This window comes from Tenrec ecaudatus, chromosome X, assembly GCF_050624435.1.
Source record: "Tenrec ecaudatus isolate mTenEca1 chromosome X, mTenEca1.hap1, whole genome shotgun sequence".
NCBI lineage: Eukaryota > Metazoa > Chordata > Mammalia > Afrosoricida > Tenrecidae > Tenrec > Tenrec ecaudatus.
Window position 1 is genome coordinate 87,202,783 of NC_134548.1, and position 27,294 is coordinate 87,230,076.

The 27,294-nt window shown below is 36.2% G+C and overlaps 1 protein-coding gene across 3 annotated transcripts in view; it reads right to left on the reverse strand.

Moving 5' to 3' along the window:
- Positions 1 to 5,088: 5,088 nt before the first annotated feature.
- The window catches only part of LOC142435012 (bromodomain and WD repeat-containing protein 3), a 175,854-nt gene continuing 153,648 nt past the window's right edge, over positions 5,089 to 27,294 (reverse strand). Inside the window, exons 32-40 of one of the 3 annotated variants that reach the window (XM_075539614.1) lie at positions 27,074 to 27,152; positions 24,860 to 24,916; positions 23,539 to 23,688; positions 22,876 to 22,947; positions 20,197 to 20,349; positions 15,877 to 16,040; positions 15,404 to 15,501; positions 14,578 to 14,724; positions 5,089 to 11,092 (exon numbers count right to left, since the gene is read on the reverse strand). In XM_075539614.1, coding sequence (XP_075395729.1) covers positions 10,338 to 11,092; positions 14,578 to 14,724; positions 15,404 to 15,501; positions 15,877 to 16,040; positions 20,197 to 20,349; positions 22,876 to 22,947; positions 23,539 to 23,688; positions 24,860 to 24,916; positions 27,074 to 27,152 — 1,675 coding nt within the window. In that variant the 3' untranslated portion in view covers positions 5,089 to 10,337. The remainder of the gene's footprint in view (positions 11,093 to 14,577; positions 14,725 to 15,403; positions 15,502 to 15,876; positions 16,041 to 20,196; positions 20,350 to 22,875; positions 22,948 to 23,538; positions 23,689 to 24,859; positions 24,917 to 27,073; positions 27,153 to 27,294) is intronic. The other 2 variants (XM_075539613.1, XM_075539612.1) reach the window with 2 other exon arrangements.

Here is a 27,294-nt window from a genome sequence, read left to right on the forward strand (position 1 = left end):
AGCTCGAATAACATTCCATACATCAATTGTATCAAGCATCTTTGTACATATGTTGCCATCACCATTTCCTAAAAATTTTCTACTTGAGTCCTTGATATAAGCTCTTTTTTCCCTTCCCTCCCCAACCTTTGTGAATCCTTGATCAATTATATATTATTATTTTGTATCTTACACTGTCCATTGTCTCCTTTCACCCACATTTTGGTTATTTGTCCCCTTCGGGGGGCAGGGCTATATATCCGACCTTGTGATGGGTTCCCCCTTTCTCCCTCTTCCCCCTCCCCACCCATCCCCCTCATGACATCACCTCTCCCACTACTGTTCCTGAGGGGTTTATCTGTCCTGAATCCCATGTGTCGAGAGCTCTTATCTGTATCTGTATGTTTTCTCTGGTCTAGCCAGATTTGTAAGGTAGAACTGGGTCCTGGTAATGGGGGTGGGGAAGAAGCAATCAGGAACTAGAGGAATGATGTGTATTTCTGGACCTTGAATCATCCCTTCCTTTTAACTCTTCTGTGGCGGGATGTCCAATTGTCTACAGAAGGGCTTGGTATCTCCACTCCAAAACCCTTCGTTTGCATCAATATGGTTGTTTGGGATCTTTTAATTCCTGACACCTGATCCTGTCAACACCTCATTATCACATAGGCTGGTGTGCTTCCTCCATGTGGACTTATCTGCTTCTTTGCTGGATGGCTGTGTGTTTAACTTCAAGCCTCTACGACCCTATTTTAATCTCTTGTGTTGAGTGAAAATGCTCATAGGCTGTGTGGTCTTTTAGAAAAGTGTCCCTAGGTCTGTCTTCCATGGCTCACTTCTGAGTGAGTAAAAACTGCCAACCTATGGCTAAATATAGAAAGGGTGGTCTTACATACAACTCTCACCTCAGGCTACTACATCTAAATACACACGGTCAGGTACACCGGCCAGGCCACAGCATTGTGTTCAACCACAACATAAAGTTCATGGTCCAGATTTCTTGGCTATATTCTCCTAATACAGAAAGTCATAATTCAATGCATTTGACAAATCATTTGGGGCACCTGTGTATTTATAACAATATACCTTTCTGGGAGGACGTTATGAGAAAATGCATGCAGGGATAGTATGAAAGACAATATCTGTGAGAAAACTATCTATATGCAAGAACATTAAATTTAGAACTTGATATTGCAGATAGGAGACAGCTCAGAAATCGCAAAGGAGATTAAAGAGATCAACACTTAATGGATTTTGAAATGAAAAGAAAAACTAAAGAAAACTAATAAGGAAGAAGTTCTCCAAATCTAAAGCGATTGTTGTTGTCAGGTGCTGGGACGTCAGCCCAATGTACAACAGAACTAAACACTGTCCTATTGTGTGTCATCCTTGCCATGGTGAGGTTTGAGCCCGCTGTCTCAGTCAGTGGCAATTCATATAAAAGGATTAGTTGTTTTCCTAACCTAAATCAGGAGCTTCCATTGCTTAAAAACAGGAACTCAACCACAGTTCTATCACTAAGACTTTATGACAAAATATCTGAAGTAAAACAAAAAGGACCATAGAGAAAACTAATTTTCATACTAGAAACACTATGCCCATTCTTAGGGATAACACAGATGATCCAGGACCTTCCACAAGCAGAGTTCTTAATGAAATTGGCAAAATGCCAGCGTGATCTTACTCCGTAAGTAAATCTTTATGATTTGTGTATTAATATGTATTCATTATGTATTAAATATATCTGTAGATTTATATACAAGATCTTTAACCCCACACACAAAATATAGATTTTATTTAGAAAGATATTGGTAATAAAAGGCAACCAAAAAGGTATCCAACTTACACCAGAGCCAATGCATGATGGAGGTAGTGCAACAAAAGTCTATTGTAAGCCAGGAATTATCGGCATAAACAAAGATTAAATGTTGATTTAATTCTGTTAGTCAAACCTGCCTTGCTTTATCTAATTGAAAATATGAACACTCCTATTTTGAGGCTCAAAGTAATGAGAACTTACTAGAAATTAGTAAATGAGCCATCCCGTGGATCAACACACTCTATTTTCTACCCCACCCCATGTTTGATATCCACAGTAATCTTAAAGAAATAAGAATTCAATCATATGTGCTAAAAAACAAATATTTTGTTCCTTGGATGAGGATCAGCATGAAGGGAAAAGGCGACACAATGTGACATATGCATGAGACCAATGAAAATACCGTGAAACAAATGCAACATGGCCAGGCCTAATAGTTTTCCAAAATTAATTGCAAATTCCATTCCATGAAAATGCAGAAAATCCTAGCCTGTTGAAAACATGCAAGTTCTGAGTTGTTACCTCAAACTATTCCCCCATTAACCACTCAAAACACTAACATGCAGCTGATTCTGATGTATAGCAACCCTACAGGACAGAGTAGACGTGCTTTGTAGGGTTTCAAAAATCGAACCTTCTAGAGTGGCTCGTCAAACTGCAGGCCTTGTCTCATTAGCAGCCCAATGAGCATCTCTCTTTATCACCAGGCATCCTTCACAATCCAGATCCACACGTGACAGAACTTCTGTACAATTCAAATTAGTACGGGCTAAAATCCAGTTTAACTCCATTTGTGGGTCTATTTGGAGCCTCAGAAATCACGAGTTATACCCTGACATGTTAATTAGAAAAAGGAAAAACAAAATATGAATGCGACACTAAAGGATTTTGATAGTAAAAACTTAAAAAAATGTTTTTGTGGTGAAAGCAGGTCTTTACTTGCCTTAGGCATTTTGAATTTGGAGCAAGTTTTTGAAACAAAACCCTAAATTGAGTGAAACCAAGGGATCAAGTCAGGACCCCCGATGCAGACGCTGAAAACTGCACCTGAAACTCATTGGAACTCAGAAGGAAGAAGTTCTAGGTTCTACAACTGCCAAGGGTATACAATATGGAAGGTAGTAACAATTAATAATTGCATTATCAAGTACTGCAATGCAAAACTTATCAAATAGAAGTAAGCCTCTCAATATTATGATGGGAGTAAACTTACCACTCTTTTCTGGGGTATATTTCCTCAGTGTAACTTTTTGTTTCTATAAGATTGCACTTGAACAGTTTCATCGATTTCTCTGCTTCCAGACCTAGTATTTGAAAATAGTCTTACTCCCAAAGAGCATCTCCCCAAAGTACAAGAGTACAAGAGGCATGAAGATTCACCTCTCAAAGTCTTATTAAATGATCTATTTCTCAATGTCTTTTTTTAAATGACCTTAGCCATATATAAAAGAAATGTGTTTTCATAGTACATAAGCATAGTACATAGGAATTATATGATGGGAATAGGGAAAGGAGGGCAATGGGACAAGGTTTTCCTCTTTATTATAAAATGTAACCTTATGTAAATAACTTGATTTCACTGAGACTTTTATATTCTGATCTGAAAATAGAATTTGCCGTTAGTGTGACTGATGACTGAGAAATAGACTTTGTAATCTGTAAAGCTCTGTATAAAGTTTACAGTGCTTGGCACATAGCAGGCCCTATGTAAATGCCTGAATGAAAAAAATGACAAATCGTGGGAAGGAACGGTACGGTGGTTGCCTTTTAGCTATCCCTTACCAAGGATGAAGGATCACTGGTGGTGCAGTGGATTACATATTAGGCTGCTAACTACAAGGTCAGCAGTTTGAATCCATCAGCCACTCAGAGGGAGGAACATGAGGCTATCATGTTCTTTTAAAGATTTATAGCCTTGGAACCCCTACAGGGACAGTTTTACCCTGTCTTATAGGGTCACTATGAGGCAGAATTAGCTTTGGTGGCAGGGAGTTTGCTATATTACTGAAATACTAGCTTCAGAAATTGCCTTTAAAAAATTTCCAATATAAAATTAAAGATGAAATAATTTCATTAAGTTAAAGAAGAAATAATTTCATTAAAAGGAAAACCTATAGGATTCGAGGACTATAAATCTTTATGGGAGCAGACTGCCACATCTTTCTCCTGCTAGACTGCTAGATGTTTGAACTGCTGTCCTTTGGGTGAACAATCAAACATTTACCCACTCTAGTACCAGGGCTCCTCTTCGACAGCGATTATAAATAAAAGAAATAAAAATGGAGCTGAAAAAAACACCACTACAAAAATTGTTCATTCTATGTAGTTTTATGTGGTCTTCTTGTATTATGTAGCATAAAAAGGATCTCAAGAATATGAGATTTATAAATGCTTGCATTTAAATATCCCAGAAAAATGAACTCATAGACTCACTATACTTTGTGAAATTTTAGAATTTTTGGAAAGTAGCTTTAAATTGTACTGAGCAGTGAGAAAGGGTAGAAAGTGTTTCATTCTTGACCTCTTAAATAAATAACAAAAATCTCATCATTTTCTGAATACTACTGCAAACTTTGGTTATAAAAATTCTTTAATTTCTGGCTTAAAATCCCAGTGGATAAGAATACACCTAAGTCTACTATGGATGGATTTTTACTGTAATACATTATCTTCAAAGAGGGTTTATTTTACCATTGCCAATGAACCAACCAAGCAAGGGATAGCCACTTCACAATCTTTAAAAATTGTGGGGGGAAAGGGGTTATTTCATAACCATTGAATGCAATGCCAGAAAATCTTGGAGATATTTTTCTAAATCTCTTACTTACTTCTTGATTCTAAGTGTAGAAGCAGTTTGTGTACAAAACAGACAGTCTAACCTTTGACCATCTTACTTATCTCAAAACCAGTAAGATTTTCCCCACTGGGATGAAAATTCTGGATAACCATACAGGTTAAGAAGCAGATGGTTGTTCACTTTAGGCCTGTTGTCAGCTCTTGGCTCAAATGTTACCTCTTATGTTCCCACTTACCCCGTTCCTCCCATATTTACATTGATTTAAAGTATAGTCAAACCTCTGTAGGCAATTTTTTCAGCTCAGTATAATGGAAATTAATTCATCTCTAAGAATTATACAAAACATTGTCTAAAGCTTTTCAGGCTGTTATTTAATATGCCAAAAAGTCCACATTTAAAGTGTTAACATCATATTTATTGCCTAATAGTAATTCAAAGAGTATTTGCAAAAAGCACAAAAGTATTGAGTATTAATTTTCATAGTAAAAAGCACCTTAGTCTCTCAGGTAAAAATAAAATATTCCATGACTTCAAAACAAAACAAAACAAAAACCCAAAGACTCATGTTATAATCTCTAAAGTTATATAATAGAATGATAACTCGCTTATCTTCTCCTTGTTAATTCACCATTAGTTAAGGCATAAAGTAGCAAGAGTGCAATAGATTCCAAACAACTTGGAATTTTATTGTAAACATCCCATAAAGAATGGCAACAGATTAGTCCAGGTTTTGTCTTGGAAAATAAATGCTCATAATGACTGACATTTGCCAAACAAAGCAACTTTTATAAACCAAGCCAGTTTAGTTTACCTTTCTTTACTGAATTGTACTTTAACGGGCATTTTGCCCATTTACATCACATCAACTGTTCACTGAATGATTTTCCATCTTAAAATTTATAGATACTAAGAACAAACATAAGGTACAGGTTTAATACTGTGTAAGGGATTACAAAGGACAAGAATGGTAAATTACAGGACAAAGAAATAAATTAGCGATTGCCATCACCACAGTATTGTTTAAAGAATTAACATTTTCAGTACTGTCTAATGTCTGGTGACATATGTAAAAACACATTTCCCAACTGGGTTTCTGACTGAACGCTTAAAAAAATCAGTTAACCAATGGTGATTTCCGTAAGTAGCAGTTATATTTTTTAGAAAATACTCATCATCATGCTGTTTTCTGTCAAATTCCCATATTCTAGCTTTAACTAATATAGATATAAGAATAACAAATGGGCATTCATGTAAATAAGCAAATACATCTTAACTCTAAATTGTAGGGCCATTCTACTGTACTTCTCCCATCAATGAATCAGTAATTGCCAGTCTTGTTTAAGTGTTCTCAGGTGCTATTTTTATTGCAGAAATAAAAGTAGGGAAGAGAGTAACAATGGAAAAAGACAAGGTTACACAAGGTGACTTGGACATTTATGGAAAAATGGAATAGAAAATTTTCACAAATTTTCTGAAATCACCTTGTACAAGAAAATAAATATCAAGACACCAGAGTGTCACAAAGTACAGCACCATGGAAAAAACGATGTAACTTGATATTGGAATTTAATGAAAACTTAGCAAACTGAAAAAGAAACTGTTGAGATGAAAAGCAAAAATGTATCAAAATATGTTCACAGTAGTTAAAGAAATAAAGTGATCTTAGAACATTATTTTGAATAAAAATGTCATAAAGTGTCATGTACCACAAAATGCTATGGATGGGGTTGGCATTTAAAGCAAAGGCCTTTAAATGTCAAAAGATGCATTCCTTCCTTCAGGCCCAAATTATTCCTTTGGTACACAAATTGTTGGCAATTATTTAAAGGGGGGGCACCAAGTGTACTGACAACTATACGAGAGGGTTTCACAAAGTTTGTGGAAAGATTTAACATTTTATTTCAATTTTCCACAAACTTTTGGAAGTCCTTTTGTGAATGTGAAAATTCCAACTCTGAAGATAAGTACCAGTTGGTAAATATGCATAAAATAATTCCCGAGGTATATAAGCAAGTAATAAGGTGTTTAATTTATCATTATCACAAACATACAAAACTTTTAAAATGTTCAAAAAATTTTTTTATCAAATAGTTAGCAGTGACATTCACATCTATTCCTTTCAATCCCTCTGTTATAGATGACAATCTATGGGATTAAAAAAAATTTTAAAAAGAGAATCACTCAAATTCACGTAAAAATATTGGAAGGCTGAGTTAGGTCTGAGCCGAGTTGCACAGAATGAGATTTGTGATTTTTTATTCAGCTTCTCAGCGTGTGGGTGAAACAGTAATTTCTAGCATACACGTTATATCTGAGGGCAAAAACAGACATTAAAACAAATAATGGACAAATCAAATTAAGAGAGTAGAGGTGCACAGGTATACAGCAAAATTGTTTAGCTAAGTAGAAGACAGGATAATAAAATGGACGATCAAGCAGTGTGTACATAGGCTATGACCATTACAGCGGCAAAATGTAGAAGACAGTAAACATAGCTGCCTTCTTTAAATAATTTTTTTAATGTCTGAATTAAGGTAAGTTGTATCGGGGGGGGGGGAAATAAAAAGAAAACAAAAAAACCCAAATCAAACCAAACACCGACACACAACCATTTGTGCGCGCGCGCACGCACACACACACACACACACACACAGCTTTAATCATTCGGCTAGCATGATTACTGGCAAAGACACACACTGCAAGCCATAGCCATAGTATTGAAGAGACACATAATTTTGTTTTCATAAACACGGACACATGCTAAGGTCTTAAAGCTGCTAATTTAAACAATTGTATTCATGAGAAACATTATAGCTCCCTGTTAATATCTAACAGGATCAAGTGAACATGTATATGCTCTTATAGACATAACTGGAAGAGTGGTTTTTCTTTGCAATTTCAAGATTTAGACTTCTTTTCTTCAAAATTATTACTTCATTTCCTACTTGATTCGCTATGGCTGGATCTAGCTCATTTAGTTTTAAAGGGCTTCTAAAAAACTAAAGTGATATTCAATGTGATACAAATCATTACACATTCAGAGGTGAAGTTACAAAAGAACACAAAGTATAAATTGAGGGGAAAAATACCCAGGTATAAAAGTAAAAAGGCTATCTTCCAAACTCTAATTTTCATACTTATTAAAAATACTGTACATGCAAACACAAAATTATGTTTTGTAATAAATGATAACTATGCTCATCTAACCTACCCTGACGACTAACTCTTTAGATACTAGTCATTGAAATAAACATTTCAGCAAAAGTCTTTTTACCAGTATTTTCACAGTATTTTACTACATATAAAATATGCTTAAAAATGTCTTCAGGCATATTATTCTAATTATCTAAACCTAGTAAATCTTGACATTTGGGGAATAAATGTAGCATTTTTATTTTTCAAAATAAATTATAAAGCTCCAGATAGTTAAAGTCATACAAATGGCCATTCTTCTACATTTCAAGAGATCAGCTCTTCATAAAAGAATAGCACCAAAAAACGTCCACACTAAAATGGTACACATTTGGATGTATCCATCGATTTAAGTATCTTTGTTAGATTTTTTTCGGCCAAAACATTAATTCCAGGAAAACACAGGCACAATTTAGTCTAAATGCCCAAGAGATGAAAAACTTAAATAGCACATTTTACCAAAAATCAAATGTAGAGTGTGAAATATGAAGTTTTAAAAATCTATTTTATGGTTAAAAGTGGCAGCTTAGTTGCAACCAGAAGCAGTTTTGGTTTAGTGAGAAAAAAAAAGAGCAAGAGGGAAAGAAACACACACACACACACACACACACACACACACACACACACACACATACACACTGGAAAATATCAACTTGGACCACTGTCCCAGTAAGAGAAGTCAGAGCTATTATCAATTCACAACAATATTTTCTTAAAACCTGAACATCATTTCTACTGCAAGTGAAAATTGTTTAAAAGTGATAGTCCAAGAATAATCTCTATTCCCATCCTGCCTAAAAAGCAAAGTTAAGTGTGTCCTTCCTCTGTGCTTAAGGATTTTTAGATGCATGAAATGACTGAAAGCATGAGACAAATGTATCAGCTTAAGAAATATCCTAGATTATTAGGTATATATTAAATAAATTTGTCTATCCTGTTGTCTGATATAGGTGCAACAAATCTGCTGCTGTAAGAACAGAGATCAATATTATCCCTCACATTTCCAAACTTTAAGTATCTAATATATTAGCAAATGTGTAATGTTTCAAATTTGAGGAGTAAAATTGATCTTGGAATTCAAGCAGACTTAGAGAATTCAGTGTTCTCTACTGCTGTAAACATGACAATAAGGATTTAAAGGATTTTCTAATCTATAAAATAATCATTCAAAATATCTGTGTGCAGCACAATGAAGTCCTTTTCTGAAAGACTGACAAAGAACTCTTTGAAATGGTACGAGAACCTACTGAAAGTGATTCAAGATATTAGCTAGCCAAAATATTCGAACTCAGAACTAGGTGCTTGGTTCACTGTAAGATTCAATAAAAATCAGCAAATCACAACTGTTAAATTGTTCATTGGTAGCAGAGATACATAAAACAGTAGCCCAAACCTACTTATAAAAACATGTTGTAAGAAACGCCTAAGGTAGATAATATTTTCTTTTATGAAACTCAGCTAATTACAACTATTCATTTGAATGCTGATATAATTATTCACAACCTCTCAACTTATAACTTGAGCATTCATTCCTACCTGGCATGTTCTATTTCCCCTTAGTAATGAAAACAACGACCTAGTTTCCAGTAGTTTTTGTTCACAGAGGTAGCTGAGCTACTATTCCGAAAAGTCATTCTGTTTGGGTGAGGATTTTTCGTATGTTTAAATTATTATTCAAGCCACACAATTTCCATTAACACAATAATAAAACATAAGCAAAAAAAGAAAATAGATGCAAGAACCATTTGAATTTGGCACCTTGTCTAGATTGATACCTCAAGTGTTCTTCTTTTAATAAAGTTAATGCACACATTAGGACACACCACAAAGATTGGCTACATATTTACAAGGCACCAACCCTTTCTCAACTTGTACATGAATTATGCAAATCAATGAAAAGCACATCAAGACACAACCACCCCTGAAAAACAAAACAAAACAAAACAAAAACTGTAGTATAAATATATACTTCAGTATGTTTTATGAAAGTTTGGCCTGGGAGGAGAGTAAAATAATCCAGATCGTTCGTTCTTTTAATATAGAAACTGTAAACATTGAATAGCTGCCTTTAGGATTGGTGTATTGTGCAAAAGTTATTATTACTGAGTATAGGAATCAAAATGGCAAAAACAAATGATATAAAACTCTGTAAGAAGGTGTTATACTTCTATAATATAAAAGCAAAAGAAGGATATTCCTTTGAGCTAAAAATGTCATGCTACTCTTAAGAAGCTAAATAGCTTCTTGAATGTAGTAAATCTGTAGTGTGTCTGTATTGTGTGTGTGTATGTGTGCATATGAGTGTGTGTCTATATATGCATGTGTCTGGGCAGAATTTCTTTTAATTTAAGGCCTAATGAGTAAGGCTTGTTTGAACAAATGAAGTGTGGAGATATAAAATCGTGAAACAAACGTATACTGGCATAATGGAAAAGCACCAATGTGAAAGGAAGCAGAAGTCCCCACACAACTTGCTTTGTAGATTTCCTGGTAAATTCCCTGCAGTAGAAGGCCATTGAATTTTTTAAACTATTCTAAATGTATCAACTGTTAATAATTCCATCCCATGAGATGGCTAACCCTGGCTTTTTCTGTCATTTTACGCACTCTACCTGACCTGGAGGTACCAAGATTCAGAGGATCCTCAGTGGACACAAAATTGTCGTTATCAGAATCATCATTATATAAAACAGTCCTCCTGCCTTGATTTCTTGTTTTAATTCTTGGCAGTCTACTAAATCGTCCTGAAAACATGGTATCGAATTCATCATCGGTAACACGTGCACGTTTGGCTCTGGTAGCTCCTCTAGAAGTCCCTCGCCCTCCTCTCCCTCTCCCTCTAGTACCACCTCCACCTCTGCCTCGACCACCCCCTCTTCCTCTGCCCCCTCTTCCCCTGCCTCCTCTGCTCCATCTACCCCATCTGCCCCATCTGCCTCTTCCTCCAGTGCCTCTCATCTTCCAGGTCCTTTTTCCATTGGCATGTTGCTTTCTGAGTTTTCGTTTAGGTCTAGTTTGTATGAATTTGCTATAATCATGGTCACCATCTACATAATCTTGATCTGTTCTGGAAGTTGATTCAGAGTCAGAATCAGAACCACAGGTACTTTCAGAACTTAAACTGGATCCTAACTCTCCGCTCTCTGAGGAGGAGACATGTGATTTCTCCTTTGTTTCTTTTTTCGCGCTCTCTTCTCCTTCCACGGTTTCTTCTTCTTCTGATGCACTCAGTAGTTTTCTCTTGACTCCTGTTCGAGGCTCTCTGCCATCACCATTTGCAAGGGGTCCATCATCAAGGGGGTGATCTAAAGCAAGATGAATGATTTTTATAAGTTAAGTTTTGACACCGAAAAGAATTTTTTAGAGTCAAAAGCACAATATTTAGTATATTGAAAAAACATTTAGTGCTCAATGATAGATGAGGAAAGATCATGAAAAGAGTTTGAGTATAAATGTATCCCTGCTATGGACTGGATTGTATCCACCAAAATAATGTCATAAATCCGAATCCTTCTATATCATTGGCTATAATTCCATTTGGAAAAGCGCTTTCTTTGTTCACAAGTCTATGATATAGGGTTTATTTTAAGTCACTTACCTTTGAGATCTAAACGAGCAGATTCGGCTTAGAGAAGCAAGCAAAGACGAGGGAAGAGAGATGCCAAACTACATGAAGAGCACCCACAAGCAGAAGCTCAAGAGACAAGGTCCTTCCTCAAGGGCATTTCTCTAGAGTAGCGGTTCTCAACCTGTGTGTCACGACCCCTTTGGGGTTCGAACGACCCTTTCACAGGGGTTGCCAATTCATAACAGTAGCAAAATTACAGTTATGAATTAACAACAAAAATAATTTTATGGTTGGGGGTCGCCACAACATGAGGGACTGTATTAAAGTGTCATGGCATTAGGAAGGTTGAGAACCACTGCTCTAGAGTCAGTGTCCTGAATTCTGACTTCTAGTTCCCTAAGCTATAAGGAAATTAATTTGTTATAATTAATCATATTGTATGTCTGTTATAGCAGCACTAGATTATTAAGACATTTACTATGGGCCACACATGACTAGCAGCTTCAATTATGGTGATGAATGAGATAAAAAAACTCTTGGAATTAATAATTTAGTAGGCAGACACTGACAATTGAATAAGTAAATAATGTAATTATAATAGTGCTAATTTTTATAAAGAAACCGATAGGGAAAAGAGTTTGAGGGTGTGACAGTAAGGGTATATTTTCGATATGGAAAACTTATCTTCAGAGGTGTTATTAGAACAGAAAACTCCGTGAAGTCAGATGTGAGGAAAGCTCATTGCAATGAAAGAAACAGAAGGCCAGCAGACTACAGAAGGACACAGAACAGGAATTGCTAGGTAACAATGGTCAGGGGAAAGTGACAGGAGCTAATTTACAGTTTTAAAGAATACTCTGGTTGATAGGGTAGGCAATATTGGAAACACAGATCAATTGGGAATTGATGAATCAGAATTGACTTGACGGCATGTAATAGAAAAAGGTAACATAGAAGGAAGGGTATACTAAAGCAGTAAGAAGTGATTAGATTTAGAATATTTCTTTCAAGAGGAACCACCAGAACCAACCTTTAATTTTAATGTTTGGACTGACAGGACTGGATAGCAGGTGTAATGTTAAGTGCATGAACGGTAGAGCCATTTTCCCAAGTTAGCATGCACGGAAAGAAGAACGGAAAGAGATAAAGACCAAGACTCTAGTTTTAGATGCTACTTGAGAGTCAAGTGGAGACATTAAATTAACACATAAGTAAAGCATGTGGATAAAAAATGTCTCAAGCCAAGGGAAATGTTGGAGCTTGAAATATAAGTTTGGCAATTATTCAGTAAATAGGTAGTATATAAGTTCAGGAGAATTGGGTGAACTTACAAGAAAGCAAATGCAAAGGGGGAAAGTGGCCGAGGAATAGGAATGATCCTTGTGATACTCTAACACTTAACAGGGAAGCATCAACAAAGACAATCGAGGACTGACCAGTGAGGTAGGAGGGAATCTGGAGTGAACTGGAAGGATTGGAAAAATGAGGACAGAGATGTGGTGACCATAGCTACAAGATTATCCTAATGGTCCAGAGTTGAGACTAAGATGATAGCAAGGTAATCTGTAGACAATATAGATAGATTTAGGCAGTCCTAAAGAATTGTAGAATCCATAGAATCGGGTAACTGACAGGGTATAAAGGATTTTAAGTTGGATGACTAAGAAGATGATGGCGTCATTTATAAAAATAGTGAACATAGAGGAAAGAAGCAAGCTTAAGATGGAAATTGGCAAGTGCCCATTGGAAATAATGTGCAATCAGGAAGAGCGATCAAGCAGACTGAGACTAAGAAAATGACCCTGGGTTGCCTCCTGCATGGCTCATTCTGGGTAGAGTAGCTTTATGAGAGTAATAAGACAGAAGTCATATGACAGAGGATAAAGCAGAATGTGCATGGAAGAAAATAAAAGCAGTCAAGACTATTTTCCCCCTAAAATCTTGACAGTGAGGGAAAGGGCAAAGTGAGGAAAGGCAGGTCAGTAGTATGCAATGTGCCGCAGGATGAAAGAAGAGAGGGAAAGCACAATGTGGTGGAAAAGGCACTATTTTTTCCCAATTAATCAAATATCGTTCAATATCTCTCACATAATTAAAATGAAATATATCTTTGGAAGTTTGTTTTTCTTAAGAACAAACAATGGATGGCCTACTTAATCTTTCTTTGAAAACTTAAAATAAAATCTATAGAGATTTTTAAAAGCATATTAAGTATTCTTTAAAAAACTTCAAGTAGTTGAACACATGAGAACTTTCTCTGAACAAATTCAAGGTCCACACCATAGGACAAAGGATAAGAAGGAGGTTTGTATGACAATAATAATACTCAAATATTGCTGATAACTGATACGCCCTGCTGTGGTTCAAGATGGAGATACATAATAATAAGTTAGGCCACTGATTTTTTTTTCAAATAGGCAAATGTTTTCTTCAAGTAAAAGTTATATGAAAACTCCAAAACACTAAACAAAAAGCACTTGCCACCACTGAGCCAATTCTGACTCATAGCGACACTACAGGGCAGAGTAGAACTGCCCCTGTGGGTTTGAACTGCCGACGTTGTTGTCAATCGCTCAATGCGTAATATATTACATGCCACCAGGACTCCACAAAAGCTCAGTATATGACGTGTAAAACGAGCTGTTATGGTTGAGTGGGAAAGGTTCTTCTGAGAATTGCTGAAGTAACTTCTGGGGACCCTCTAGAAATGGGCGGAGCACAGTCTGAAAACCACTGAATTAGTGATACAGCAAGCCTCTGGTAAACTCAGGTAGAAAAGGTTGTTTACTTCATAAAGGTCCTTGTCTCAACCTGGGGCCCCCACCCCTGCAGCCCCCTTTTAAAATTGATTTGGCCAATAAAAATGAGACCTACTTAAAAATGGCTTTACCGTTACCACCACCACCCTCTGCCCTTTTTAGCTCAACTGGGTTAATATATTAAAATTCCTAAGTGCATTTAACAATCTGGGTTTGTGTACTGGAGAAAGAACTGTTCATTTAATGTTTCTCCTTATTCACTTTATTTTAAAAGATTATGCTTGAAAATATATATTCTAGATTGTAGACATGAACCTCTAACTCAAATGTGACAATATTAAAATCCTCAAAATCTATAAGGACATGCCAATATTCCCCTACCTATGAATATCAGTTTTGAGATGATTCATTAACAATCATAAGGAAACAAAGAATAAATGCTGTGTCCATATTTATTTCATACCTTGTTTAACTGGCAAAACTCTATTTCTGAGCGATTTGGCTTTCCCCGGATCAGGGCTATTTCCATATTCGCTAAAGCTTGCTGAAGAAAATGGTCCGTCCAGTTCATCAAGTAAATACAGTGAAAGTCCTTCAGCAGTATCTGAAACTTAGAATTAAAAAAAAAGTCATATTAACACTATTGTTATGTTTTCAGAAAATTTATGGAAGCTCTGTTATTTTTTGTGTCCCATTCAATTCTTTTAACCTATACATTAATCAAATTGTCCTAAGAGAGAAATATGATTATTTTGTGAACAAATGATTTATCACTAAAATTTTGGCTATTTAATATCCGAACCTTATTCAAGAAGTACCACCTCCACACATAATTGATATTTCATTCTTTTCTTGGCAAGTACATTGCTGATATTAGGAATCATAGGTGTTAAAAATCATAAAATCAGTTTTAAAACTAGAAGAGACATTAAAACTTACTAGTTTTAACACTTTCGTGTATTACTATATATACTCGAGTATAAGCTGACCCAAATATCAGCCGAGACACCTAATCTAACCACAAAAACTGTAATAAAAATGTGCTGAAAAACTCAGCTTATACATGAGTATATGTAGTAGTTTCATAAATGAGGTAACTGAAAATTCCTAAGTCTAATGTCTTATGTAAGCCAAGGCAACTAGTGAGCGGAACTGGAACTATAGTACATTTTTTTAATCTAAATCCCAATATATTGTTCTTTGCAGTTTTTACTATGCTGCCTCTTCTTTATCCTCACCATCAGCAAGAAGGCGAGACATACGAGATCAAAAACAAGAACTATATTTACCAGGCGACGAGAAAGGGGAACTAGTCCTGGCATGAGACACTGAGGTATGCTGGTCATTTTTAGGCTGCAGCTTCATTTGTTTTTGTTTCCCTTTTGGACTACAAGTAAAAACAGAAAATAGTGAACATTTTTTACCTGTTTGCAATACATCATGATAGATACAAAATGCTACAGGTAACTAAATAAGAAAGGTCCTAAAATTCAAGGGCAATGCTGCATATGGGCAATTTAACTATATAAAATCTGTATCATTAAAAAAGAGCAGCGTTCAGTGTAGTGTAGTCAAATCCACATATAAACAATGTCTTGAATAGATAACTCAATCTTTATACAGGTACAAGAGTTAAAACAATTCCCTTAAGAACCAATTGAATTAAACATAAACTTTGAGAATATAAAATATGAATAAACTTTAAAAATATAAATTGATATATTACATACAAAATATAAAACGAGACATTAATGTACTATACCTAGGGGCTCTGCTACTTGATAACGAGCTGCTACTGCTTCTTAAGCGTTTTCGGTACCGTGGCCTTCTTCTCTTCTGACTCTGGATTGTGGACTTATATTCAGCAATAATATTTTTAATCTGACTTTCAAACAAGGCAGATAATCGCAGTGTCATGCTATAGATCTGGAAAGTGGAAATTAGAGTTGTTTTACATACATAAAACATATCAACATATCTGGAATAATATCACTATCAATATTCTAGACAAAATATACATACTGTCATTTACATAAAAAAAGTTCTTCCAGCAGAATTCAAACCAATTATCCTTTTCATCTAAAACTTAATAAATATTTTAAAAAGATAATAGTCGTTAGGAGAATCCAAACCCACTGCCATTAAGTCAATTATGACTGATACCCATTGGATAGGGCAGAACTGTTCTGGATGGTTTCTCGGACAGTTAAGTGTTTATGGGAACAGATGGGCCTCATCTCTCTCCTGCACAGCAACTGATGAGTTTGCACCATGGAACCTCCAATTCCCAGCCCAATGCTTAACCTACTTTGCTATCAGATTTCTTATTGTTGGAGCTAAACCAAAAACCAGGTGCACTGCCATCAAGTCCATTCTGAGTCAGTGACCCCTCAGGACAGAGTAAAACTACCCTTTTGGTTTCTTGAAGCCCCGGTGGCGTAGGGATTACACGTTGGGCTGTCAACCTCAAAGATCAGCAGTTGGAAGGCACCAGCCAATTCCATGGGAGAAAGACATGGTTCTCTACTTCCCAAAAGGGTCAGAATCCCAGGAACTTAGAGGGTTGCTGTGAGTCAGAAATGACTCAATGGCAGTGAAGTTTTAGTATTGTTTTGAGGATTCTGAGATTATAAATCTTTAATCGAGCACACAGCCTCACGCCTCTTCTGCAGAGTACAGGGTGAGTGCAAACTGCTGTCCTTATGATTAGCAACACAATGCATAAGCCACTGCATGCCATTCAAAGTCACTCTCACTGCCATCAAGTGGATTCCAATTCACGGTGACCCTATAAGACAAGGTCGAACTTATGACAGGGTAGAGGTGCCCCCAGTGGGTTTCTGAGACTGTAACTCTTTATGGGAGTAGCTGGTGGTTTCGAACTGCTCAACTATACCACTACAACTTACTACATGCCACTAGGGCTCCTTTAGGATTGGGAAGGTTAGGGGAAAAGGACCCTCATATAATGTTAGTGGTAAATTTAACTGGAACAATAGGAAACATGTGCAAAAACTTTAAGGTTATGCACATCTTTGGGTTAATAATTTCACTTCTGGAAATTAATCTTAATGAACCACCAGCGAATTAGACGTCATTTTGGTCGTTATTTTTTTATCAAGGATGCCAAAGAAGTTAGTTAGCTACAGCATTATTCAGGTAAAATAAAAATCTAGAAAAAGGCTTACTCACTAGAAGCACGACACTGGTTAAGTAACACAAAACTACCATTCATCAGAATAGCAATGCTGTTGCCGCTTTTGAAAGCAGCACTCAGGTTGACTTGAATTTACAGTGACTCTATGTGACAGAGTAGAACTGCCCCATAGAGTTTTCTTGACAGTAACCTTTCTCACACAGAGTTATTGGGTGGGTTTGAAGCATTGACCTTTCAAATAACAGCCCGGAGCCTAGCTGTCGCACCACCAGGGTTCCTTGGCATACAGCGCGAACATGAAAAATCCGGGCTTATAAGAGTCATATAGGAAATGGGAAAATTTAAAAAGTTTTCAAGATACAAAACCTATTCTTTTAACGAATATATGTAACTAATACATTTTTTGCAAACCATGTAAACCTCTCATGTGAGCTTCCTGTGTGCACTTGTAGCTTATATATGTGCATGTACATAATTTACATATGCACATGATATGTGGAAAAATATAGTATATGTACACATACAAGGGGGTACCCCCCAAAAACCGGAATTGGGCTGGGTGGAAGAGAGCTTTCGTAGTTCGCATTTTTCCCACTAGGCGTGCATTGGACAACTTGCTCTGAGTTAGGGAGCCCAGTGGCTTTGACGGTGAAGGTTCTCTCTGGTCACAGTGGATTTTTTTTATAAAAGCAGTTTTGCTCGAGCCTCGTTTTTTGTGATGGCTGCTTTAAGAGACCAGCGTGCAGCTGTGAAATTGTTTCCTGCTTGGAACAATTGCTGCAGAAACTGTTGTGATGTTGAACACAACTTACAAGGACAGCTCTATGGGGAAAACTCAAGTGTATGCGTGGTTTTCTTGTTTCAAACAAGGTAAAATGTCGATTGATGACAAACCTTGTTCTGGAGGTCCATCAACTTCCGAAATGGACGAAAATGTACACTTGTGCATTCCACCGTGCCGGACTGTTAATCAAGCTTTCTATTTAGAGGTTCTGAAAAGATTGCGTAACAGTGTGCAACCAAAAAAAGGCCCGATTTGTGGCAGACGGGGACTGGTTTTGCCACCATGACAAGGCACCTGCTCACGCAGCCATCTCAATGCGCCAGTTTTGGGCAAAACTCAGCATGCCTCGCTTGCCCCATGCACCTTACTCACCTGACCTTGCTCCGTGTGACTTCTTTTTGTTTCCATGGATGCAGAGGAACATTAAAGGAAAGTGATTTGATGACGCAGAGAGGTGAAAAAAAATGAGGGAGGTGGTGTCAGCCATCCAAACAAATGAGGTTGAAAATGTTTCCAAGAATGGAATTGCAAAAAAAAAAAAAAGGAATGGAATTGCAGATTTGACAAATGTATTAAGTGTAATGGAGAGTACTTTGAAGGTTATAAGGTTGTTTTGTAAAATAATTTAAATACATAGACTTAAAAAAAGGTCCGGTTTTTTATTGAGTATCCTCTCGTATGTGTATGTAGGAAATATCAGAACTCTATGATTTAAATATTAAGTGTAAATAAGAATGGGCAAAGGGATTTATAGGTGATTTTTGTTTTCTTTTTGTACTTCGATGTATTTCCCAAACTTTCTACAGCTAATACACATTACTCTAATAATCAGGATTGGGAAATAAAAAACAAATGTCAAAAAAATATGCCTACAAAAAACGTGAAAATTCATTTTATAGAGAGTAGAAGTGGGGCAGATATGCACATTGTGCAATAAAATGTAATTGGAAACCAGTATTTATAAAAGACAAATTGTCATGACTAAATATTTTGTTTTCAGGATATTTAAGTTCTGACAAAACACAAAGATCATGCTAAATATGAGAATAAATTAGCTACAGCGTCTTAGTATGGATCATTTACCAACCCAAGTATTTCATATACATTACTACTGTCAAACACCTGAATTATCAAAGCATTTATTATACATTAAAGGGTATTCAGATTATTACCTCTTTCTTCTTTAACCTCCCTCTGATAGAGAGGATGCAAGATGAGGGTTGTAATAATAACACTTTAGCTAAAACTACTAAGAAAGTAAAAAAGTCAAGTAGATGTGCTTAAATTCAGAATGCCTATATTAAATGTGTCTTCATGACAATCTAATGAGCAACTCATGTTTCACAGAAGACACAGAGAACCAAACTTCTTCAGTAATGATGTCAGAATTGTACTATGAGGGGTTTTCCAAAAGTTCATGGAAAAATAAAAATATAATGGAATTTTCCCACAAACATTTTTACTTGGAAAAAATATTTATGTAGCAAAAGTTCCAAATGACATTAGTAGGAGTGAGAGTTATTTACATAATAATCACATAAAAAAGAAATAAGGGACAACCAGTTGAAATTTTTTTGTTTTAAATTAGAAAAAGCAGAATTTTAAAAAATAAAAGTAAATCGCAGGGAAGTATCTTGTGTAACAACTCATTCTCTGATTTTTGGCTAGTCTATTGAAAATAGCAGTACATGGAATGACATCCAGCGCTAATTCTGCCTCAACATATCCTGGATGCATACCTCAGGATCTTTTTCTGGAAATTGTCTATGGAGGTGTCTACACACATAAAATCTCTAGGGTGAAGTACATTCTCTAAACATAGTGAAATTGATGAAATATATAGGCCGGTAACTTATAGACGAGGAAATAACTACTAAACACTTGTAATGATGTTATTACCTGTTATATACTCTCATATTTAATCAGGAAAATACAGATTAAAATAGCACATGATTCTTTTATCATCTGATTTTAAAAAAGAGAACATTTTATAATGCTCATCATTGAAGAGGACATAAGAAAACCATATATTCAATTTCCCACAAACTTTTTAAAGCTCCTTAATATATACTTGTTTAGCAATTTTAAAATGTGTGAAAGAAAACTGTCTAATATAAGTAAATAATTGCTTAAACTCATACCCTAGACTTTTTGTTAGAAGTATACGCTTTGGAGTTGCTGAATATCTGGTGAACGTCCTTATAAAATTCCAGAGGACTACCATAATTTCCTGCTTCCAAGGTTTCCTTCACAGTGCTAAAGTCCATAGGCGTGTCTATAACATCCTGGTAATCCTAGAAAGAAGAATGTGTTATTAAAAACCAAGCTAGCTAACAATACTAAATAACCCCTACATGACTGCTGAAAACTAAATGGGTGCATAAGCAGATGTGGTGAAGACAGAGGATGGTGCCTGGCTATTAAAAGATATAGTGTCTGGAGTCTTAAAGGTTTGAAGTTGAACAAGCGGCCATCCAACAGTGAAGCAACAAAGATACATGGACGAAGAACACCAGTCGGTGCAATGGTTAGGTGTCATCGAGACAGGGTGATGGACATCAGAAGATTCACAACCAACAGGAAACAAACGAACAAAAATGCATTGGTGAGAATGGAGGGGGGTTAGAGCGGAGACCCAAAGCCCATCCATCTGTGGACAATGGAACAACCCCCACAGAGGGGTCGCAGGGAGGGGGTAAATCAATCAAGATGCAGTATACACTAATGGGTCACACAATAGACCTCTGTTCCCTGGAGGCCTCCTCACGACCTCAGTGCCGCCTCCCAAACTAGACCAGACGGGAGCATGTACATAGGTATAGGCAAGAGATAAAACTCACAACACATGGAATGCAGGAACAGGAATGGGAATAGAGATACCAAAAGGGTAGGGGAAGGGGGAAAGAGGTACGGAGTGAGGGGGCCACCGATTGCAATGAATGGCACATAACCACACATCCCCATCCGGGGGAAGAACAACAGAAATCAGAGGAGAAGGGAGACAGCGGTCAGTGTGAGATTTGCAAATGATTAACAATCTACAATCTATAAGGGACCCATGAGGGTTAAGGGGTGGGGCAGGGAAAAAAGAAGGAGCTGATCTCAAAGGCTCCATAGAAAGTAAATGTCTAGAAAAGAACGATGGAATATATGTAAGGATATGTCAGCTACAATTGATATATGATTTGTAACAAGAGTTGTAAGAGCCTGCAATAAAAGGATTTTTAAAAAAAGAAACTTGAGGTGCACACTGGTAGAACTTATCAAAACTACCAGACAGGGCCATTGATGCAATGTGTGACTAAGCAAAGATGTTTACCTCAATGTATAAAAACCCTACCGGTGGCAGATGCAGAGAGGACACAGCACCACTCAGCGCTCTCCACCGGTAAGGTAAGCCACCTTTGCTGTATTGCCTGAGGAGTGACTGTGTATGCCAGAGTACTGAGTTAAAATACACACTGACTATAAAATGTGCTATCCCTTCGATGAATAAATGTGTGAATTCAGCATGATGAAAAACAAAGAAGCAATCCTGAATAATAGGACTGAGAATGCTATCAATCACTGCCATAATCCAGCAGGAAATAAGGCTTGGTTTTCAATCCACCAACTGCCTCTAGCCTCAAATCGATTTAAACTTTTTAATGGATCCGGAAAAACGTAGGGGTACACGAGACAGCCTTTGTGCCTACTCTGCAGTCAATAAACATAAATGACTTCAAGGGACAGGGACGGAGAGAAAATCCACAGTCATTGGCTCCATCCCTATAGAGTCCATAATACAGAATTCCAGTTATTGCTTAAAGACAGAGGCAAGTTCCTACACCCTGATAAACAGCTTCCTAAAAGTTTAAAGTGGAATATATAGTTAATAGTTAATAGTTCCATGCCACAAATACAACTATGTATTTCAAAGGGATTCCTAGCTGTGTTATTCTTCAAGGGTCAAAGCCAAAATGCCATGAATATGCTCCTCCATATTTTCATTTTTTTGTTTTGATTTTTTTTAGCCATAGAATCAAAATTAGGTTGGTTTTGTTTCAGGTAGGGAAGGGAATCTGTATTAACTTAAATCATTCAAGGATGCATTAGGTATTCTTGAGATTATCATATATAATCAAAGCTGAATGTCCTACTTTGTACACGACACATTATAACAAGTGAACATACTTTGGGGTGACACCATAGTATTAGAACCTTGTCCTTATTTTGAAGGAATAAGTTAAATCATGAAGAAGTTAAATCACTACATTTCCCTCTTAGGAGAAAACCAAAGAGGCAGAGGTATTATAAAGGTATATAAAAGGTATTATAAAAAGAATGAAGATATTTTTCAAAGTATGAGAAAAAGCACAATTGTTCTAAATTGATCCTCTTTTGGCTAACATGATAAAAACCAAAGATACTTCAACACACATGGCCTATGAAACACCAAGTTTTACACTGAAGAAATAATGTTGGAACTTGGGTAATAAGATGATCAAAATTCACAAGGCCTACTCAGCATGCTGAATGAAGTCCAGGTGAAAATAGTCAGCTACAATACAGAAATGATTATATTGTGGTAATTGATGTTTTCTCTTCTGCTACAGTAGCTGTAGGTTTACATAAACAAACATATATGGGTGCTCGAAAGAATGCACTTACAAACAGGGGATGATTAAAAAACACATGCAGAATCACACAGAACAGTAAAAAATAAACATTGAGTTCGAAACTAGTTTTAGCTAGCTGGAAAAGGCTAATTTGAGTATGGATAATTTGCAAGGAAAGCAATGCAAAAACAAACATGAGTGTTAATAGGCTATTAGGTCTACCTCAGGAATAAATGGATCTTGTCGTTCTGGAACAAATGACACTGAAGATTCTCCAGTTTGTTCTTGATGGCCCTATGAGGGTAAAGATTATGTCTAAATTACCATAACAAAACATCAAGACTTATAACACAATTATGATTTAAGACTCCAGATCCATAAAGAGGAATTATGTTTTTACTGATTATAATTTAAGGTGAAGGAATTCTACATTAATTAATTTAATATATAAATAGAAATACTCTTAGGAAATAGCCCTGTAATTTAAGTTCTCACACTTTTCTCTTTGGTAAAAAGAAATATTAGATTTGTACACTAACTAGATAAATAGAACTGATAAATGTCACTAAACATCTACAGTTTAGTGTAGAATAGTACTAGAAGTTAGAATTTTTTTAAAAAAAAGCAGATATTAAAACAAGAAGTAACAACAAGAAATTTTAGATTCAAATTTGTTCTACAACTGTATAATATACAGAGTACATGACACATATTTAAGAAAGACATGACTAATCAAATTACGTACTTTCCTGATTCAAAGATAAACTGGCACAAAAGAATAAAAATAGAGAAAGACAGAAGGAAAGAAAAAAGTGAGTAAAATAGATCTTAGAATTTTATGGAAAATTATGCTATCGGCCATTAAAAAAAAACCTATATGCTTACTGGGCTTACTGGGTAAGAGAGATGATCAGCTGGTTGTCGAAATGGCTGTGAATCTTCGCGTTCATATATGAGGCTCAATAGTTCTGTACATTGTTTTTTCCAAGTGTCAGGATTACACTTTAAAGATTGTCTTCTGCCTTGGCACTTTACCTGCAGATTTTACACTTAATATTTAAAAATCCGTTAACTTTCCAGGCATTGCTTTTCTCATGTATTCCGAATTTAATATCTCCATGTAAGATAGTACAGCTGCTAATTTTCTTAATTTAGATATCATTCCCCCTTCACCACAAACATGCAAGATCTAGGAAGTAAAAACAAACAAATGCCTTCTCCTCTAACACGTGAATAGTTGTTAAGGCAGGTCTTCATAATTACTGGAGTTAAGTATACTTGAGAATGTCACCATCATTTTCTCAAAGTATTTTATGAAGTTTAAAAATATTAAAGACTACATAGACATGATAAATTCTGGCCTTTAACCATTTGATACTCTTTTAAATAATTTCTTTCAGTGTTACAAAGGAAATTGTTTCTTAAAAAGGCTAATTACCACAGAAGAAAAGTATGTAGAAAAAAGTTACTATTGCAGGTCTGAAGAATCTGTCTCTTTAAGGGCCTGCTTATAGATCGTGTTTAGCATTTGGGGATATGGCACTTAAACTACCTTCTAAGTCCTAAGGGCGGCTTAACTGTGCCTAGGATGTTTATGGAGCCCTGCTGGTGGGGTGGGTTACCTGTTGAGCTGCTAACCACAAACTTAGCAGTTTGAACCTACCAGCTGCTTGGCTGGAGAAAGCTGAGGCTTTTTGCTCTCTTTCAGGCTTATAACCTTGGAAGGCCCACAGGGGCCGTTCTAATGCATTCTATAGGGTCATTGAGTTGGAATTAACCCAACGGTCTTATTTTTTGTTCAGAGGCTGTTTGTATAAATAATGATGTACTGAATGCCTGCTTTCCTTCTGCGTGTCTGGGATCTTGGTATGTACAAGGCAGAGGGTGCCTGTATGAACACCCCCTCTCCCCCCAGCATTTTGGAGCCTGCCTAATTGCTAAGGAAAGAGTAAAGTCTGTGACCCATCATAGGAGGGAGAGAGCATGGAAAGTTGGCATACACATTCAGTCCAGGTTGCATCAGTGTCTCTGTCTCTTATGATCCAGCTGCAAAGCTTCACTGTGCAATAACAAAACTGCAGCCACGAGTAAAATGATATACTGAGTCTCATGAACACTAATGATTCTCCAAATGCTAGGGTGACCTTGGGGATCGGCTATAGGAAGGTAAAATTGTTTATTTTCAGCAGTCAATTTATTTACTCACTCTTCTTCCCGTGGAAGTCCCAGGGCCGTCTGAATCTAAGTCCACCATCTCTGTATCCTAAAGTTAAATGGGGAGGGTGGGAGACAATGTTAAGTTATATTCAATGTTTTAAAAGATAGAAGCACATGCAAATATAATCATAATAAAGTTTTGCTTATTAGAGCAAGCAGGAGAATAAAGGCTAGGGGGAGACTAACTCCAAGTTTTGTCAATAAGCTATGAACACACTGAAAAAGTCGAGTTGAACAAAGTTTTTCTTTAAATCAGCAAAGCAACTAAGGAAAAAGTGTAGTGATTGGTATCTGCTAATGTTGTACCTAAATCCGTATCAGTATTTGCAAAGAGAAAACAACAAACTTATTCCATATGACAAACTAATTTAATATATCCATGAATTGCTCATGATAAATCCTTAGCTATTTCAAGAAACAGTTCTTTTACCAAAGTAAAGTATAACTGTCTACATGCATGGGGGTTGCTATGAACTGGAATCAATAACATGACAACTGCCTTGGTTCTGGATTTTCTTAACTTTCAGTAAGTATTGGTTAAAGATTAAATTCTGCGCCCCCAAACACATGTTGGGATCATAACTCCTGTACCTATGGATACACTCTCCTTTGGAAATTTGGTTTTATTTTATGTTACTGAGGCATTCGCATTGTAGGGTGTGCCCTAAATTTAATCATTTCTGAGTCATAAAGAGCAAATTAGACAGAGACAGGATCTTCCTCCAGAGTCAATGGGGAGAGAACCTTTCCCTGTACATAGCACCTTGAATTCGAGCTTCTAGCCTCTTAAACTACGTAGCCCTGGTGGAACAACAGGTAAGCATGCACAAGCTGAAGGTCAGGGGCTTGAACTCACCAGCCTTTCCTTAGGAGAAAAGACCTAGTGATCAGCCCCAATATAGATTTACAGTTTAGGAAGCCCTATGGGGAAGTTCTACTCTGTTCTATAGGTTCCCTATGAATTAGGACTTGAGGACACTGTGAAAAAAACCTTCTTTAAAGACATCACTTGTGATACTTCTGTTTCAGCAGCACTAGCTAAGATCGGACCTATCTGAGTCTGAGTGATAATTTGTAATACAAAGAAGCAAGGCACAAGTACTACTATAAATCTGGTGATAGCAATTCAAATAATCAGAAGAATGACTAGGAGAATATTAATTTCATTGGTATAAGCTATTGGTATTCCTTTGTAAAATGAAAGCTGTTGAACTTTCTATCCTAACATGAGTAGTGTTAATATGAGGATAAATTATTGCTGTTATTAAATCCTGAGACAAAGGACATTTATGTGAAGTCAGAGAAAATATTAGAAATAAATATGATAAATTCTTAATAGTTTTCAAGAGGATGATATCTAATTGGCGGCGTTGTATTTCCCTTAGTACTGCATATGTAACATTTAACTCCGAGAATATCTACAGTATCTTATAGTTACAGACATTTTTATGGACTAGTACAAAAGAAAACCATAGATTCTGGAGATTAACAACACAGACCATCTGAACATGCAAAATATTTCATGCCAATGCAATAGAATCTAGTATATTTGAGTCACTCGTCTCTAAAATAAATTGCTTTCCACTAAAGGTTTCTGAACCATCATTTTCCATTTTGTTCCTTCCTCTTATCTTGGTTATTGCTCTATATCACAGCCTCCAGTATAAAATGGCTGAGTAAATGGGAAAAGCTAATATGTGAGGGTCTGCTGAGAGTACAGATTCAATTTCAATAAGAAAATATTGGTTTATTTTTATAGATTTCCATAAAGGAAATCGAGTAGCATTTCCATGAAACCACTAAAACTGTAGATTACAAAATCTAAAAATTTAATATTTCTCTTATAATTGATAGAAAATAAAATCATACTACAATTCCCATGATCTCATCACTCTTAAAATACTGAGAGATATATCTTGTTTTAAGGACTAAAAAAGTAAAGTGTTGATTGCTTATTATTAAAACGCATGGAGTCAAATAGGGTGACTGGCTATCTGTCTTTAACTAAATATTGGGACACTAGTAAACTTTTGGCATATGCCATCTAAATACAAGTTGAAGGATTACATGGGAAAAGATTCAGGGGTTCACCTAGCTTGCAGAAATCTGTTTCACTGCTCATAGCCAATTACAGCACTTACACATTATATGTTCCTTTAAAATAACAAAACCATTTCATTCCTAGTCATGCTGTGTAGCTTACCTCCTCCGCATCAGTACTATTTATTTCTTCTGCTTTTATTTTGTTATAAGTATCCAGGATATCAGTACAGCTCTGATCCCTGAGAAACAAGACAGATGAATCAAAATTCATTTCAGTTAGTAGTTTACGCTGTTGAATACAAAGTTGATGATCTGAAAGGTAACCCTCCACCTAATTTACAATAAAACGTTATTTAAAAATGAAAAATCAAAATTCACTTT